The sequence below is a fragment of the Musca domestica genome, unplaced genomic scaffold, assembly GCF_030504385.1.
Source record: "Musca domestica strain aabys unplaced genomic scaffold, Musca_domestica.polishedcontigs.V.1.1 29, whole genome shotgun sequence".
In the NCBI taxonomy this organism is placed as follows: domain Eukaryota; kingdom Metazoa; phylum Arthropoda; class Insecta; order Diptera; family Muscidae; genus Musca; species Musca domestica.
In genome coordinates, this window is record NW_026712296.1 from 5,985,328 (window position 1) to 6,004,022 (window position 18,695).

At 37.5% G+C, this 18,695-nt stretch overlaps 1 protein-coding gene across 1 annotated transcript; it reads right to left on the reverse strand.

Annotated features, from left to right (window-relative positions):
• Window positions 1–12,344: 12,344 nt before the first annotated feature.
• LOC101896575 (uncharacterized) lies at window positions 12,345–16,259 on the reverse strand. The gene is made up of 2 exons (XM_059124506.1): window positions 16,227–16,259; window positions 12,345–15,570 (listed from the first exon to the last, which is right to left on the reverse strand). The coding sequence occupies exons 1-2, from the start codon at window positions 16,257–16,259 to the stop codon at window positions 12,418–12,420; spliced, it is 3,186 nt and encodes a 1,061-aa protein (XP_058980489.1). The 3' UTR covers window positions 12,345–12,417.
• Window positions 16,260–18,695: the final 2,436 nt, after the last annotated feature.

Sequence of the window (18,695 nt, forward strand, 5' to 3'; positions counted from 1 at the left end):
TAAGAAATTCGCAAATTTTCAAAAATAATGTCATACCAGAAACATGTAAAAAAGCGACAATGTTCGACCGGGCCGAACTTTTAATACCATCAATTAATTGTAAGGAACTTAAAAAATTAAAAAAAAAATTGTTAAAAAATTCAGTCTAAATGAAAACCATTTTGGAGGGGACATATGAAAACGTCGATCTACATAAGTAATTTAAAACAATTCCGGTGAATAATGTCGCTAATATATCAAAATACCGAATATGGGGAGGAACCGTTTTATGTGGGCTATACGAATATATATCCGTTTGCCAAAGCCTGTAGTACCTATTAAGATTTTCAAATACGAAATTTACAGTGATTCCGGTAAATAATGTCGCTAGAATCAATAAAATACTGAATATTGGGAGATACCGCTACATGAGGGCTACACGAAAACGTAGAACGGCATGGACATGATCGATCATTTATGAAATTAACCTGCCTAAGGGCAATATACACATGCGTGCAAAGTTTTAACCTTCTATTTCCATTTGCTCGAATGAAGCGTAATTACAACAGGCAGACTAAAGCACATCGTTAAATCGACTTAGAATTTTGTGCTGGTCCAGAATATACATACATTGTAGGGTCTATCATGATCATTCGAGGAGCTACAAACTTAATGACCAAGTTAATATAGCCTCCATAGAATGGTGAAGGGAACAAAAAGGTCGAAAGTCTAGCGGTGTCGGATTTTGGTAACATCTATGGTTGTATAAGATTGAGACTTAAAATTCTACACTGATTAAGAATTTGTAGGGTCGAACATGATTGTTTCCAGAAGCTATTTTTTATACCCACAGTCATATGGCTAGAGAGGGTATCACTTGATACGGCAATAACGTACCTAATCGAAATAATGGTTTTGACCCTAGGTCTCTTTAGACCAAATCCGTTTCAGGACATTTGGAGTCGATCTAGAGATGTCCGTCTGTCTTTCTGGCTGGTGCGCATGATAACTTTCGAACGAAGTATCCGATTTGGTCTATAGGTACATCGTAATATTATTATTAAAGTTAGATCAAGTTCGCAGATGGGCAATATCGGTACACTCCTTCTGGTAAATCCCCCATAAAAGGTCTAAACATTCCAAAAGATGGGCAATATCGATCCACTCCATCTGGTACCTCCCCCATAAAAGGCCTAAATTTTCCAAAAAAATATTTTACTGCACAGAAGAAGGCAGAATAATCCGATTTTGCTACAATGGACAACATCGGTCCACTCCATCAAGTACCCCCTCAAAGGGTCAACATTTGGAATAATAATAACTTTCATAAAATGTGATGTAAAATTCCAATTATCTTCAAATTACACACATCAAAAAAATTAAAATGGTATATATCGGTCCAATCCAATTTCCAATTTTGAATAATTAAAATTATTTTCAAAGTGATGTAAAATTTCGAATGTCGTCAAATTACACACAGCACAATTTTTATAACCTCAGCCATATGGTTACAGAGGGTATATACAATTTAAAACATTCAAACGTGTATAGTCGATGTGCAATATCCGTCCACTCCCTCTGCTACCTCCCCCACAAAAGTTGGAATTTTCAAAAAATATATTTTTTGCACAGAAAGAGAAAGGATAATCTGATTTTGCCCCACCTTTGCAAATCCTAATATTTGGTCAGTGCTGGGTCAGGTGTGAAAATGGACAATATCGGTCCACTCCATCAACTATCTCCCCCACAGATGGTCAACAGTTTGAATAATTACAACTCTCATAAAATGTGATGTAAGAGTCCGATTGTCTTCAAATTCCATATATACCAATATTTATATTAATGCAAGGTCTTGTGCTAAGATGGAACATATCGGTCCACTCCTTCTGTTACCTCCCCCACAAATGATTAACATTTTCAAAAAATATATATTTCAAAAATATATATTTTTATAATCCGAGAAAGGTTGGAGAAAACCTTGCCAATCCTAATATTTGCATCAGTGCTAGGTCTGGTGAGAAAATAGACAATATCGATCCACTCCATCAAGTACCTCCCCCACAAAAGGTCAAAACTTTAAATAATTACAACTCTCATAAAATGTGATGTAAGAGTTCGATTATCTTAAAATTTCACATATCCCAATATTTTCATAAACCCAAGATCTAGTGTTAAGATGGAATATATCGGTCCACTCCTTCTGGTATCTCCCCCACAAAGGCTCATAAAAACGAAATTGACATTCGATTCTATTCAAGACTTGGTACATCCCAAAATTTAAATTAACACAACACAGTCCAAACCTAGCACGTCGCAATATTTATATTATATTTATTTAGGTCCGATACGAAATGGCCAATTCCTTCGGAACCTACTGGGTTCAAACAAATGGGTTAAACATTTGAATAATCATAACAGAAGTCAAAATATTTTTAAATAATCGAATATTGGCTGAGGGAATACATCCGTCGGCAAAACCGACCGATACTTTTTTACTTGTTTAATTAACCCACGGTATGGCGTGAATATGGAATATATCGGTACACTTCATCATGTACTTCCCCACAAAGGGTCAAAATTGTGAATAGTTGTAACTCTTATAAAATGTGAAGTATTATTCCTATTGTCTGGTGTGAAGATGGGATATATTAGTCCTTTCCTGGTATATCCCCAACAAAGGGTCAAGATTTAGAATATCCGTGAAGCTCATACAACGCGAAATTAAAATCTGATTCCATTCAGACTTGGTACATCGCCATATTTCCATCAACACAAGATCTGTTACAAAGATGGTAGAGATCGGACCATTTCTTCCGGTACCTCCCCCACATAGGGTTTCAAGATTTTGATTTTGAAATAAGCATCCAACTCTCTTCAAATTTCACACAGCCAAACATTTTTGGTAATACAAGATCTATTGTGAAGATGAAATATATCTGCGAACCTCTAATGGTATCTCACCCACAAAGGGTAACAATTTTCAATACTTTTATCTGTCATAACTTATGAAACAAGTCAGCTTTTCTATACAACTTACTACATCTAAATATTTCTCTTAACCATAAAACTGAGATGAATACGGAATTTAAAATTTCGCTAAAATTGGATATAAATGTTCGATATTCTTGTAATTTTGGACATACCCATGTAAGATGAAGTATGAAAATGGAAAACTGCAGTCATGTAAATCTGGCATATGTATCCCATATAAATTGAAGGGAGTGACCAATGTAGTTCAAACCTGGCACGTCCCAATATTTATATCATATTTATTTAGGTCCGATACAAAACGGACAATATTGCCCCATTACTTCCGATTCTACTCCATACAGGGTCAAACAGTTGAATAATCATTACAGAAGTCAAAATATGTTTAAATTATCGAACATTGTCTGAGGGTATACATCGGTTGCAAAAACCGAAATTTACTTTTTAACTTGTTTTTGGTTCAAATTTCTATGGAAGCAAGGAAACAAAAAATATTGGTTAATCATGTTACAACGAATGACAAATAGTCCTATTTGAACAAATTTGTTAATATACGACTCTGAGAAAGAACTACGTCGCAGCCCCAATGGATACATGGTGTTATCATTTTTAAAGTTTATATTTTATCAAAATGAATTTTATTAATCCTTGGCAAAAACATGACATATGTCGACTTATACTTTCATAGTATAGAATTTATGAAAAAAAAAAAAAAAACACACTACATACAACTTAAAATGCTTTGTATTTTTATGTTAAAAATATAAAAACGTCGACTATGGATTATGGCATTGACTATCCAGATGACAATTAAGTTACTGGTGGGGCCTTTCCCCATTAACCAAACCAAGTGGCCCACAAGAAATGGCATTGAAAAGTAATATAGAAAAAAATAAAGCTTATAGAAATATTAATAGCAAAACATAAAACACAGATAAAACTTTAATATTAATGGCCAAAACATATTTTTAAGTTTCACAAATGGAATTCTGCTTAATAGAAAATTGTTGTCAATATACATTCAATTGAATAAACATTAAAATCAAAAAAAGACCAACATTTCTTTAAAAAAGTGTAAAAACTTAAAAATGTTACTCAAATGTTTATTTAAAATTCCTGTTAATCCATTGGGATTAAAAATTCCAAATAATAAATATCTAAATTTAGAGCAGGTTGGATGTCCATTATGCCTAATGCATTATTTAATGGAATATGTCACATAAACAAAAAATAAGCTACTTTTTGGTCAGGGTACTATGTCTTTGTGCATTTGTTTGTAACATGCAAAGGGAGACGAGATAGACTCATAGTTCCTTTTGATGATCTGCATAGAATCACATTCCGAGTCGATTTATGTCCGTATAACTTTGTCCGGCTTGCCTTTTATTGCTCAACAAACGTGTGATATTAGCCTCAATATGATGGAATTTGACACATGAGACCGAATTGAGTCTAGAAGATAGTATGTCAAATTTGGTGAAAATCGATTCAGATTGTTATATTTGCTCCCCACAGCCGTAATATGCACTCCGTAACAACGATATTCAGGGAAATACATCAAATACAGCTCAGAAATATCTTTGCCAATATTATCGAGAACGGTTCAGATTTGGATATAGCTCCCATATATATCTTTATCCAATTTCAACTTAATTGTGCACCAAATGACAATACAAGCCCGTATTGAAAAGATACAAATGCTTAATCCTTTGAACTTTAAATTAAATTTATAATTATGATCATAGCTTGCATGAGTTAATTCTCCCATAAAAACTTTTAATTGTTATGTGAAGCTCTACTAAATATGCAAAGTGGTATAGGGTATCATAAAGTCGGCCCGCCCGATTTTAAGAATTTCTTCACTTGTTTATACTGATTTCGTTGACGAATATATTCAAATATCGTAGACATTCAAATCATATACAGGGTGAGATAAACTGCAAAAAAGTCAAACGACATAATTTATAATTTTTTTCTTTTGAATTTTATTGAATGAAAGCAAAAAATGTCGGAAATAGCATCAAATTTTAGAAAAAGTTTACATTTGTTTAAATTGCTCACCATTGGCACGAATTATGGCATTCAAACGGCCAATAAACCCGTCACTTGCTGCCCGAATGTTGCCCTGCGGCATTTTGGCCCATTCCCGGCGAAGCGCTTGTTTGAGGTGATCGAAACTTTGGCATTTTTTAGTGCCAACCTTGCTTTTTAAAATACTCTAGACTCAATAGTCCAACGGATTGGTATCCGGAGATTTTGGTGGTCATTGTACGCTGGTAATGAAGCGAAGAACCTCATTTGTAACCATTCTTAGGTGGCGCGTGCTGAGTGCGATGGTGCTGAGTCCTGTTGGAATGCCTACGGTCTGCAGTCAAAATGTTTGCATGCCCAAGGCTTTATTACACCCTCCAGAATATTTTCGCGATAATATTCGGCATTTATTCTGATGCCACGGTTAATTAATACGAGCGGAGAGCGACCATCGGCTGTTATGGCGGCCCACACCATCACCATGGCCGGCGTTTGAGTTCTGGTGGCCAACCGAACATGTACATTTTGAACTGACCTCTTTGGCAAGTAAACACGGTTATTTTGTTTGTTTACAAACTGCTGGGCAACGAGTGGCTTAGAAATGACATCAGTCTGAAGTTGGTTGCAGTTTTTTCATCTCACCCTGTAGATGAGTCTAAATTAGGAGATACGAGAAGTCCTCCTGCTTCTGGAGATGATCGCAAAATATTTAGGGGTTCAAGTGAACCAAAAACAGAAAAATGTTCCTGATCACACCAGTGAAACAAATCGACACGGAATTTTGCTTGAGAAGAGAGTTTAGGACACTGAAGAAGTCTAGCATTTTGACGGCTATTGGATTATATTTAACTGTAAAATGAACCACAGCAACTAACAGCGCAAAGGAGTTCTTAAACATTAGAAAAATTTCCCTGGTCAAAAAGCAGGTATTTTTTACGCAAGTTGCTCTCAGCGTGCTTTGCAGAGTCAAAATGCTGATTTTCCCGGTCGACCTACTCGACTTCGAAAACACATTTCTTCGTTTTGCAAGAATTTCACTGGATTATTCTCCAATTTTTCGATTTTATCACGTAGTTTTGTGTTATCTTTTCTTATGGGACAATTTTTTAAGTGACAAATGTCCTATAGTTTATGACATTTTTAACATTTTAGAATTGAGTGACTTCAATATTCTCACTCAAATCCCTGAAAAGATATAGACAAATGCTGATTTGAACTTCTTCGAAGAAAGACGGCGAAAGCATTTATTCGTCTATATTTTCATTAGTCTGTGATAATAACACTTCTATTACCTTGAATTGTCTACAATTTTGGAAAGTAATCCCCGGAATTACTGTGCACGCCTACTGTGCAAGTGTCATCCTATCAAATTATGACAACACGGTTTGAAATCTTCTAGGAATGCGGTTTGCACTGCTGCCCTTGCCTCCCTCCCTAGAAAGTTCACAGCCTTTTTCTTTGATTTTGTGCACGATCAAACTTAACCCCCTGCCTCTCTCCCTACAAAGTTCACAGCAACATCAAACCCGATTTGCTGTTGCACACATGCACACAAAAATCACCATACAAAAAAAATGTTCTACTCATTTTCACTCCTGCTTTTGTAAAAAAGTTTCCCTCGAATCGTTTGTATTCAAACGTATTCGTTTTAATTCGGTTTTTTATATAAATTTTGAAAGCATACTCCCATTGCACTTTTTTATGAAAATATGTCAGGTCAAGCGCATACGGTCTATGCTGTCCAGCATCGTGAAATGATAACCAGTTTGTGCATTTATGCAAAATTGTCATTGAAAAGTTCATTAAAAGATCGCGAGTGTTCCAGCAAAGCCGCGGACGCCAACTGAAAAATTATTTTCGTTATATATTGAACATAATTTCATCATTTCTAACTTTAAAATCTAAGATTTTTAAAAAATCCAATTCCGAAGACTGCCGAAGACATGATCAAGATGCCAGATAAAATGCGAGCAAGCCGAAGCACTCCCTTTTTAAAAATCATGCCTATTTCCACCCAAAATAATGAAGTCAGGGTTCAAATAAACTTCTTTGGCATAAATATTTTGCACGGTGTTCCACCGTCCCAAAGTCATAATATGCACAATACGGAGGTCACATTCAGCAATACCTTAATCAAATTTGGTGTGAATTATATCAGATTATAACTTCAATACCTCTGATGCCCTAACAGGCATTCAATAAAATCAACAAGTAAGCAAAGGCTATAGTCTTGCGGGGCCGACCATGTGATACCCTACAACGCTACAATATGTTCGAAGTCCCCTTATATCTAAATCCATTTTGGAAGATTTCGTTTTTGAAATAATGTCAAAGAGCCCCGCCCTGAGGTTACCCTTAGTTTTTTGACCCGGAGGATTTGCCCAATATTTACGCACTTCGTAGTGTTGTTAAGTATTCAAAACAATTTCACACGAACATTGTGGTCCATTTTACAGCTAAATATAATCAAATGGTCATCCAAAATGTCTTTTCCCTATCCTTAACTCTCTTCTGATGCGAAATTCCCTGTCGATTAGTTTTCAATTGTGGCTTATAGAGCGACTACAAAATTAGAAAAAAAAATTTTTTAGTCCATTTGCACCTCTAAATGTACATCTTGAGAACAATAAGCTTTAATTCTAAACCTAACCCTACCCTCATGCAAAATTTCGTGAGGATCGGACGATAATTGCGATATGCATATTATACCCTCAAAACGTAGTGTTGGGGGGTGTAGAAATGTAGAAAATTTACAATTCAAAATTGTAAGTCAAATTGAAAAAAAATCGCATGCGATAAAAAATATGACAAAAATTGAAAAAAAATCGACAAAAGATATTCACTTTTTCTTGGTATATTTTTTCGCGATTTTCTTAGATTTTATCGTTTTCTGGCAAAAGACCATTCCGAATTGATGGGAATTTTGAAAATCGGACCAGCGGTTCTTGATTGTGATTTGGCTGGGATTGAAAATATTCGCGGTTTAGTGGACATTTTCCTATTATCTTACATAAAAGATAGGGTCTATTTTACCCGCTAATTATTGTCCGATGGCCGACCAAATTGGTAGGTTTCTGCCCACTCCTAAACTCTAATTCCATGTAAATATTCGCATCGATTGGTTTATAATTGTGGCCTATAGAGTAACTGCAAAATCAGGAAAATTTTCTGTTTTTGGTCCATTTCAACCCCTAAATATCGTGCGATCATCTCCAAAAATAATAGGGTTCTATTCTGCCCTCCATTTTCAATTTCGTGAGGATCGGTTCATAATTGCGACCTGTAGCTTGATTACAAATTAACATGGACAGACGGACATACATAGCTAGATTGACTCATCTCGCGAGACATACTTATACTTTCCTATGTGGGAAACCAATATTTCGAGGTGTTACATAATTTTTGGCCCAATCAAACTTATAATACCCCCAACACATAGTGTTGTAGGGTATAAAAATATTTGAATGATTTATTTCTCACAAATTTTCACTATTAACCTTTATAACTGATAAACCATACGACTGACCCCGCCCTACTGTTACCTTTTCCTTACTAGTTTTTCAATTAGTTTTACCATAATAGGTTTTTAAAATCTCAAAAAATAAACGACTTTTCATTACCATTTACCTGAAACATGTGTAAAGTATATGGCTTAAACTGCAGCTGTAATCTGCAACAATGTTTGTAATAACCATTGTTTTGACCATTTTGTTAATTTGCTTAAATCTTGCCTTAAATTACCATTCCAATTTTCCACCGATGCTTGTGCTGCTGAAATTTTGGATTTTTTTGTCTATTGTTTGGCAGATTATTCCTCTCGCATGCACAATGTCATGAACCGTATTGTCTTTAATCTTTTCATCAGCATAACTGTGTCTTCCATGGATATTGGTGTTAGTGTTTTGTGATTCTGGCAATTTGGTTTCATCTTCCTAACCGGGTGGTGTTGGTTTGCTTGCTGTTTGCTTTCAACTATGGCCCAGGTTCACATCAATGTGTCGAATATGCAAAAACAAACATAGCATCTATGCATCATTGCATGAAGGGTATACTTATTTTCCTACGGCGTTTGGAACATTTCAAAAAATTCCTGACTTCGTATAAAACTTTGAATAAATGCAAGTCGATGTAACTATACCAAAAGGGAATTGAAAAAGTGCTAAATATTGGGAAGGGAATTTATTTTAAGAGAGGGGAATTATATTATTTATTTGATCGTTTATAAAGATCTCAAAACTAAATAATTGAGCTGTGAAGTACACACATACATGTATTCGCATTGGACAATATAAAGATCCATCTCCTCATTGAAGAATAGAATATCCTACTAATTTGGCTTCACTTTCTTTCTCTTCTTTGTTACAATTTTATATTTAAAATTGTCCTCGTGCATTGAAAGGGTATTGTAAGTTCTGCATTACCGAACCATAGTCTATTTTTACTTCTTACGTAATGGATTTTCATTTCGCTCTAAAAGCACATGGCAGAAGACAAACATGGGTTAAATGGCTTGAAATCTATTAAAAGAGACTATTAAAATTAAATTTTATAGCATGGAGAATGTTAAGAGAGATTAAGGGACATTGAGAAATACGAGCAAGCTCGTACATTTGGGAACACAGACAACAACCAATCATTTTTACTATAATTGATTCATTCGCTGTTTCGCCCGAAAAGGAGCAGGGAATGGACTCAGTTATATTTGATTTTCAAACAAATTTGCCATTGATCCATAAAGAGATAATCATTTGAAATTGCCAGCCAGTCTCACATTTTGATGTGTTTGGTACAGTATGAAAGGGACCATTCTTATCATCGGGCAATCAATGATGATGTACATATGTGTTCGATAATGAACCTATCCCCGCTGTTATTGATATACAGAGTGAGATGAAAAAACTGCAACCAACTTCAGACTGCTGTCATTTCTAAGCCACGCGTCCGACAGTGACAGCTCTTTATATAGTCTACAAGGGTACTAAAGCATTTTGGTGGGAATTTCCAGAAAAAAGTTATTCGTGATGGAATTCAAACATGATAGTGTGATTTTGTGTCTCGTACCATCGCTCGTTACTGAGATGCTGTGGACCGAAGAAAACAGCAACATCAGCAGAAATGGTTCGAAAAGTAAAGAAGCGACTTGATCGAAACCCGCGTCGCAGTGGTCGAAAAATGGCTCGCGATTCACAATATTCCATTCGACAAAGATTGAAAAATGAACTCAGGGCAAAGCCATTGAAATTCCAAAAATTGCAATAACTTACACCGCAACAGAAAGAAAACAGACTCAAAAGAGCTAAGGAGTTGATTCGCTTGGCCGAAAGTTGTGAACTGCCGAATGTGGGTTTCTCTGATGAGAAAACATTTGTTGTCCAGATCGTGTCCAATATTATCGTGTTTACTTGCTAAAGTGAACTCTAGCTCCGGCCATGATGATGGTGGGCCGCCATAACAGCCGATGGCCGCTCTCCGCTCGTATTAATCGGCCGTGGCATCAGAATAAATGCCAAATATTATCGCGAAAATATTCTGAAGGGTGTATTAAGCCTTGGGCACGCAAACACTTTGCCCGCAGACCTTGGACATTCCAACAGCATTCAGCACCATGGCACTGAGCACGCGCCACCCAAGAATGCTTACAAAATGAGGTTTCTCGCTTCATTCCCTGCGCACAATGGCCAATCCGTTGGTCTATTGTGTCTGGAGTATTTTGGAAAGCAAGCGCTTCGCCGGGAATGGGCCAAAATACCGCAGAGCAACATTCGGGCAGCGTGTGACAGTTTCATTGGCAGTTTGAAGGCCATACCATCAATACCCTTCACCATTTAGAAAGAATTTTAAAAATTTCAAAAAAATGCGTTAAAAAAGTTTGTTATAATCTTAAAATTTCACTCGGTATATTAGGGTCTATACGACGACGTGGACCTGCATAGGCAACTTTTGTCACAAGCCATTACAATATTCAAATGCGAAACTTGAAATAAAACGCTGAATAATGTCGCTAAAATCATCAAAATACCGAATACAGGGAGGTACTATTATATGGGGGCTATACCAAAACGTGGACCTGCACAGACAATTTTCTGTCATACGATGTGGTAGCCATTACGAACTTCAAATAATTGAGTAAAATTATATTAACCTATTTCATTTAATTCGGAAGCTGCAGTGATTTCCACAGATGACCAGGCAGACCGACATCGCTAAATCGACATAGAATTTTTAGCTGATCAAGACTATATACTTTGTGGGGTCTAAAATGTATATTTCGGGGTGTTACAAACGGAATGACAAACTTAATCTACTCTGCATATATTGGTGGAGGGTATAAAAATGCTGTTGAAAATATAAGGTCACGACGGAAACGTAATCAGTTCAAACCAAACATCATCAAGTCAAATCAACCAATCGTGTCAATGCTGAACCTGCCGATTTAGCAAGATTACGTTCCCAGGTGAAATCTATTCCACACGAGCAGCAAGAACTCCAAATGAAACTGTCTCCACACGCGCAACAGGTGCATGATTAAGTTGATGATGGGAAATGCAGAATAAGCAATTTATAAGTTTAGATAGTTGTCTTTAGGAATAACAATTGTAAATTCATTGCAGTCAGTTTTGGGAATTAATAAATAAAGGTAGTGTTGTTAACCATAGGTTAACAAACATAAATAAAATTTTTTTTAATTATTTTAAACTTTAAAAATTTTAATTTATATAAATAAATTGTTTATATAAATAAATAAACTTACGATTGTGATTTTAAAGAAGTGTTTACGAACACAATTTAAGCTCATATACTTAATTGAATGACACGACAAGACTCTGCCCATCACCATTAAAATTACATAGCCGAATTTAACAATTTCAACTTAAATACGGATATTTCTACCATATTCGGTATTTACTTGTGGCCATCCCCATCTAATTTAAAAAGAGCTTAGCAAACAGAAAAAGATACAACGTTTTCATTGTTTGTTTTTCGAATGAAAAATACATTTCTGTCTACCAATTCTACAACGATGGAGGATCATGGTTGACAATGTCATTTGTATTGATATTAGCCGCAATGAGGATATCAGAACTAAACCTAAGGAGAATGTCCATGATGTCTCTGACCATGACGGTCTGTTTGAATCCGCTCCACAATCTTTTGGGGATTTGTTAAATGGAATTGCTTCCCTCCACTGGTTCACTTCAAATGCTTTGTTATGTGGCCTTGCTCGTTTTGGAAAACATTGAAACATATGCCTGTAAGTTATATTAACAAATAACAACAGTAAACAAGAGGCATGAATGTTATATTATTAAAAACAATTTTATTCGGTAACAATTTAGTTGCATAACATCATTGAATATATATATGAACAGGTACGAAATTAACAAAACTCATTACCATCCATAGATATATTTATCATGTTTATTGACGGTGGCGATATTTCAAACGACGAACGGTTTTATACTCATAGCCATCAGCTCCCAAAATAGTGTCTTCTTGAGCTCCTTCCTCAGGCTGTTCATCAGCAACTGCTTCAGTAACAGTTTCTTCGGCAGGCGGCAAGTATTCGTTTGCAACTTCGGATACATCACGACGTTGACGGTATTTCAAACGACGGACAGTTTTGTATTCATAGCCATCAGCTCCCAAAACAGCGGAATCTTGAGGTTCTTCCAAATGCTGTTCATCAGCAACAGCTTCAGTGACAGCTTCCTCGGCAGGTGGCAAGTATTCGTTGGCAACTTCGGATACATCACGACGTTGACGGTATTTCAAACGACGGACAGTTTTGTATTCGTAGCCATCTGCTCCTAAAACAGCAGATTCTTGAGCTCCTTCCTCAGGCTGTTCTTCAGCCACAGCTTCAGTGACAGTTTCCTCGGCAGGTGGCAAGTATTCGTTTGCAACTTCGGATACATCACGACGTTGACGGTATTTCAAACGGCGGACAGTTTTGTATTCATAGCCATCAGCTCCCAAAACAGCGGAATCTTGAGGTTCTTCCAAATGCTGTTCATCAGCAACAGCTTCAGTGACAGCTTCCTCGGCAGGTGGCAAGTATTCGTTGGCAACTTCGGATACATCACGACGTTGACGGTATTTCAAATGACGGACAGTTTTGTATTCATAGCCATCAGCTCCCAAAACAGCGGAATCTTGAGGTTCTTCCAAAGGCTGTTCAACAGCAACAGCTTCAGTGACAGCTTCCTCGGCAGGTGGCAAGTATTCGTTTGCAACTTCGGATACATCACGGCGTTGACGGTATTTCAAACGGCGGACAGTTTTGTATTCATAGCCATCAGCTCCCAAAACAGCGGAATCTTGAGGTTCTTCCAAATGCTGTTCATCAACAACAGCTTCAGTGACAGCTTCCTCGGCAGGTGGCAAGTATTCGTTTGCAACTTCGGATACATCACGACGTTGACGGTATTTCAAACGGCGGACAGTTTTGTATTCATAGCCATCAGCTCCCAAAACAGCAGATTCTTGAGCTCCTTCCTCAGGCTGTTCTTCAGCCACAGCTTCAATGACAGTTTCCTCGGCAGGTGGCAAGTATTCGTTTGCAACTTCGGATACATCACGACGTTGACGGTATTTCAAACGACGGACAGTTTTGTATTCATAGCCATCAGCTCCCAAAACAGCGGAATCTTGAGGTTCTTCCAAAGGCTGTTCAACAGCAACAGCTTCAGTGACAGCTTCCTCGGCAGGTGGCAAGTATTCGTTTGCAACTTCGGATACATCACGACGTTGACGGTATTTCAAACGGCGGACAGTTTTGTATTCATAGCCATCAGCTCCCAAAACAGCGGAATCTTGAGGTTCTTCCAAATGCTGTTCATCAACAACAGCTTCAGTGACAGCTTCCTCGGCAGGTGGCAAGTATTCGTTTGCAACTTCGGATACATCACGACGTTGACGGTATTTCAAACGGCGGACACTTTTGTATTCATAGCCATCAGCTCCCAAAACAGCAGATTCTTGAGCTCCTTCCTCAGGCTGTTCTTCAGCCACAGCTTCAGTGACAGTTTCCTCGGCAGGTGGCAAGTATTCGTTGGCAACTTCGGATACATCACGACGTTGACGGTATTTCAAACGACGAACAGTTTTGTATTCATAGCCATCAGCTCCCAAAACAGCGGAATCTTGAGGTTCATCTGCCACAGCTTCAGTAACAGTTTCTTCGGCAGGTGGCAAGTATTCGTTTGCAACATCGGATACATCACGACGTTGACGGTATTTCAAACGACGGACAGTTTTGTATTCATAGCCATCTGCTCCCAAAACAGTGGAATCTTGAGGTTCTTCCAAAGGCTGTTCAACAAGAACAGCTTCCGTGGCAGCTTCCTCGGCAGGTGGCAAGTATTCGTTTGCAACTTCGGATACATCACGACGTTGACGGTATTTCAAACGACGGACAGTTTTGTATTCATAGCCATCACCTCCCAAAACTGCGGAATCTTGAGGTTCTTCTAAAGGTTGTTCATCTGCCACAGCTTCAGTAACAGTTTCTTCGGCAGGTGGCAAGTATTCGTTTGCAACTTCGGATACATCACGACGTTGACGGTATTTCAAACGACGGACAGTTTTGTATTCATAGCCATCTGCTCCCAAAACAGTGGAATCTTGAGGTTCTTCCAAAGGCTGTTCAACAAGAACAGCTTCCGTGGCAGCTTCCTCGGCAGGTGGCAAGTATTCGTTGGCAACTTCGGATACATCACGACGTTGACGGTATTTCAGACGACGTACAGTTTTGTACTCATAGCCATCAGCTCCCAAAACGGCAGATTCTTGAGCTCCTTCCTCAGGCTGTTCGTCGGCAACAGTTTCAGTTACAGCTTCCTCGGCAGGTGGTAAATATTCGTTTGCAACTTCGGATACATCACGACGTTGACGGTATTTCAGACGACGTACAGTTTTGTACTCATAGCCATCAGCTCCCAAAACAGCAGATTCTTGAGCTCCTACCTCAGGCTGTTCTTCGTCCACAGCTTCAGTGACAGCTTCCTCGGCAGGTGGCAAATATTCGTTTGCAACTTCGGACACATCACGACGTTGACGGTATTTCAGACGCCGTACAGTTTTGTACTCATAGCCATCAGCTCCCAAAACAGCAGATTCTTGAGCTCCTTCCTCAGGCTGCTCATCAGCAACAGCTTCAGTGACAGCTTCCTCGGCAGGTGGCAAATATTCGTTTGCAACTTCGGACACATCACGACGTTGGCGATACTTTAAACGACTAACGGTTTTATATTCATAACCATCAGCACCCAAAACCGATGAATCTTGAGATCCTTCCTCAGGCTGTTCATCAGCAACAGCCTCAGTTGCAATTTCCCCGGCTGGTGGCAAATATTCGTTTGCAACCTCGGAAACGTCTCTTCGTTTACGATATTTTAAACGGCGCACAGACTTATACTTATATCCCTCATCATTTAAGATGGTCGTTTCAGCATTCTGTATAGGTTCACTTCTAGACACATCGGAGATATCAGCAGCTTGCAGCCTTAACCCATCATAAGGGATAATTGCAGCAGAAGCCAATGATGCAAGACCTAATATGCCAAAGATTTTCTAAAATATACAAAAATATTGAAACGATCAATTTGTTGCTTTACTCCAGCAAATAATTAATTTTAACCTACCATTGCTATTAAGTCTTAAAGGTTTAGTGATATGTTGAATAAGTGAATACCGATTCTTGAATGATTTTGTTTGAGCAATTATTGGTTTATATATAACTCAATACTTGCATAATAGGAAGTAGTTTATCATTGAAACCGGAAGATAATCCACAACGAATCTGTGTTTTCAACGTACTCAGGGATGAGATTGCAAAATTTAGCTTTGCAGACAGAACTCTTGACAACAGGTAATTTGTTTCGCACGCAATGGTATATGTCTATTTTGAAAAGAGAGCAATGAAAACGATTTCAATAAAAGAAAAAAAAAAAATGAATTAATGTTCCGTATGTTCGTATGTATGTAAAATTACTTCTACCCAAGCACCAATTTTAACAGCACCGCAGGTTGGCATTCACACACAGTTCATTTTTGTGGCAAACTCTTGTGGAAATCTGAATACGGCGTTGAAGCTTAAAATATACGCCACTTGAGTTCTCAAGCATCTTGTCCGACGATACGTTTTACCAGACACTGCCAGATGTCTATCATCCGGTGCCTGCCTACTTGTTGATCTGGCTCTTCTCGCTTGTTGGGAAAGTACCAACACAACGCTTTTGCACAAAACGTTTTGTATTCATTGTGTTATTGTTAAAGAATAAATCTTGAGAGCTATAACAATTTAATGTTCATAACAACAACAACTACACCAACAATGTGTCTGAAAAGTGTTACTTGCACCTTTATATGTGGCAGTACCACCATAGCATGTATGTGTGTACAAAATACGGAAACACAGTACATATTTTCTGTTTCCCTTCGTGAAACTTCTGTACACATACATATATTTGTATATTCCGCTTTCAATTTACCTTTTGTAAGGCGACGGCGAAAGTGGAAAAAAACAAGATGCGGTTTAATGTGTTTTTACATTAAATTTTTACGTTGAACAAATTCGATATTTCCGTAATTTTTAGGTGGTAAAACTAGTAAAAGAGTGAAATTCTCTCTGGTAGTAGGGAAATTATATACAGAAATTACGGGAATTATATCCACAGCCGTAGACAAAACCAGTAAAGTAAGTCTTAAAGTCGGGCGGACCGACTATATGATACCCTACACCACTCTGCATAATAAGTAGAGGCTCACATAACAAATAACAGTTTAAATGGGGAATTTGTGAGAATTAATTCGTACCAACTATGATTAAAACAAGTAAGCAAAGGCTACAGTCGAGCGGGGCCGACCGTTGAATACTCTACAACACTATAATAAGTGATACTGTTTATATAGGCGAGATACTCGAATGAATTCCACAAGATATTGTGACAAATAATAAAAGAAAACCATCAGGTTTCGTTCTCTAATTTTCAAATAATAGCAACTTAAGCTAATTTGCTCATTTCCAATTTATTGGTAGATGTTGCACGTAAATGGTCTTCCTAGATCTGGAACCAATATTTCCCAAATACCTATAATCTCTCAGAAGTGGCAAAAGATTAACATTTATTATTGGTTTTTGACTGAAGCGCATCTATATGAGATACAGACATTTGACTATATTCTTCAACGAAATCAGCGTTAACGAAATAGTCAGAAGTGCGTCTTTCCTGTATTTGTGAATTCTCCAAAAAGTCACTGGAATGGACATTTTCGTATTTTGTCTACAAAAGTTGGCAAACTATTTCGCATATTGAATATTCTTGGATGGCCATCCAAAACTGCTTGGCTTTTGCAATGTCCGGTAACCCCCATTCAAATGTGCGTGAGGGTCGGGCGATAATTACGACCTGCTGACAATTTTGCAGTTTTTTTGGTCCATTTCAACACCTAAATATATGGCGATCACCTCCAAACAGAGTAGGCTTCTATTCTGACCCTCTCCATGCAAAGTTTCGTAAGGATCGGGCCATAAATGCGATCTGTATATGATATCCTGATATCCTAACTACTTAGTTTTGTTAGCTGTTTAAATGTTTAATTCAAAATAAAAATATGCCAAAAATATGACAAATTTGAAAAAATATGAGAAAAAGTTACAAAATCAATATTTTCATCTTTAGAGAGATATTTTTATGCGATTTTTTAGACGTTTTCTCTTCCCTGCCATGAGGCCATTCTGAATTAATGAGAACTGTCGAAATCAGTTCAGTCGTTCTCGACATATTAGAGATCTTTCAAGCATATCTTCTTTGATAGACATATATATCGCACATATTTTGCTATATATCCGATTAGTTGGATGTTAACATCAATGTAAAGATCAGAAGTAACCTTGTCATGGCTTTGTGATTTCGCCGTGATTTAAAATATTCGCGGTTTAATGAAAAATTTTGAATTTTTTCAACACAAAAGATATGGTCTATTTTACCCGCTAAATATTATCCGATGACCACCCAAATTGGTAGGCTTCTTCCCCGCCCTAAACTCTAGCTGCATGCGAAATTCCGCGTCGATTGGTCTATAATTGTGACCTGTAGGGCAACTGCAAAATCAGGAAATTTTCCTGTTTTTGGTCCATTTCAACCCCTAAATATTATGCGATCATCACCAAAAGAAATAGGGTTCTATTCTGACATTAACCCCACCTCCATTTTCAATTTCGTGAGGATCGGACCATAATTGCGACCTCTAGAGTGATTACAAATTAACATGGACAGACGGACAGACGGACGGACGGACATACATAGCTAGATCGACTCAGCTCGGCGAGATAGGAAGATCCATATACACTTTCCTATATGGGAAACCAATATTTCGTGGTGTTACATAATTTTTGGCCCAATCAAACTTATAATACCCCCAACACAAAGTGTTGTAGGGTATAAAAATAATTAAAAGTCCAAAGGATCTAATATATAGGAGGTATATCCCCGATTTCTACTAAATTTGTCGAGACATTTGCGCCTTTTCAATTCGGGCGTGTATTATCCATTTGGTGCACAATTAACTTGAAATCGAATAGTTATATATGAGAGCTATATCTAAATCTGAACCGATCTCGATAAAATTTGACAAAGGTATTTCTGAGCTGTATTTGATATATTTCCCCGAATATCGTCACTACGGAGTCCACA

Excerpts from the sequence above, each read along its gene's own strand:
- LOC101896575 (XM_059124506.1), bottom strand. The coding sequence starts at position 16,259 with ATGAATACAAAACGTTTTGTGCAAAAGCGTTGT. Across the intron at positions 15,571-16,226 it reads GTTTTGTGCAAAAGCGTTGT|AAAATCTTTGGCATATTAGG; the intron begins GTTGGTACTTTC and ends TGTATATTTTAG.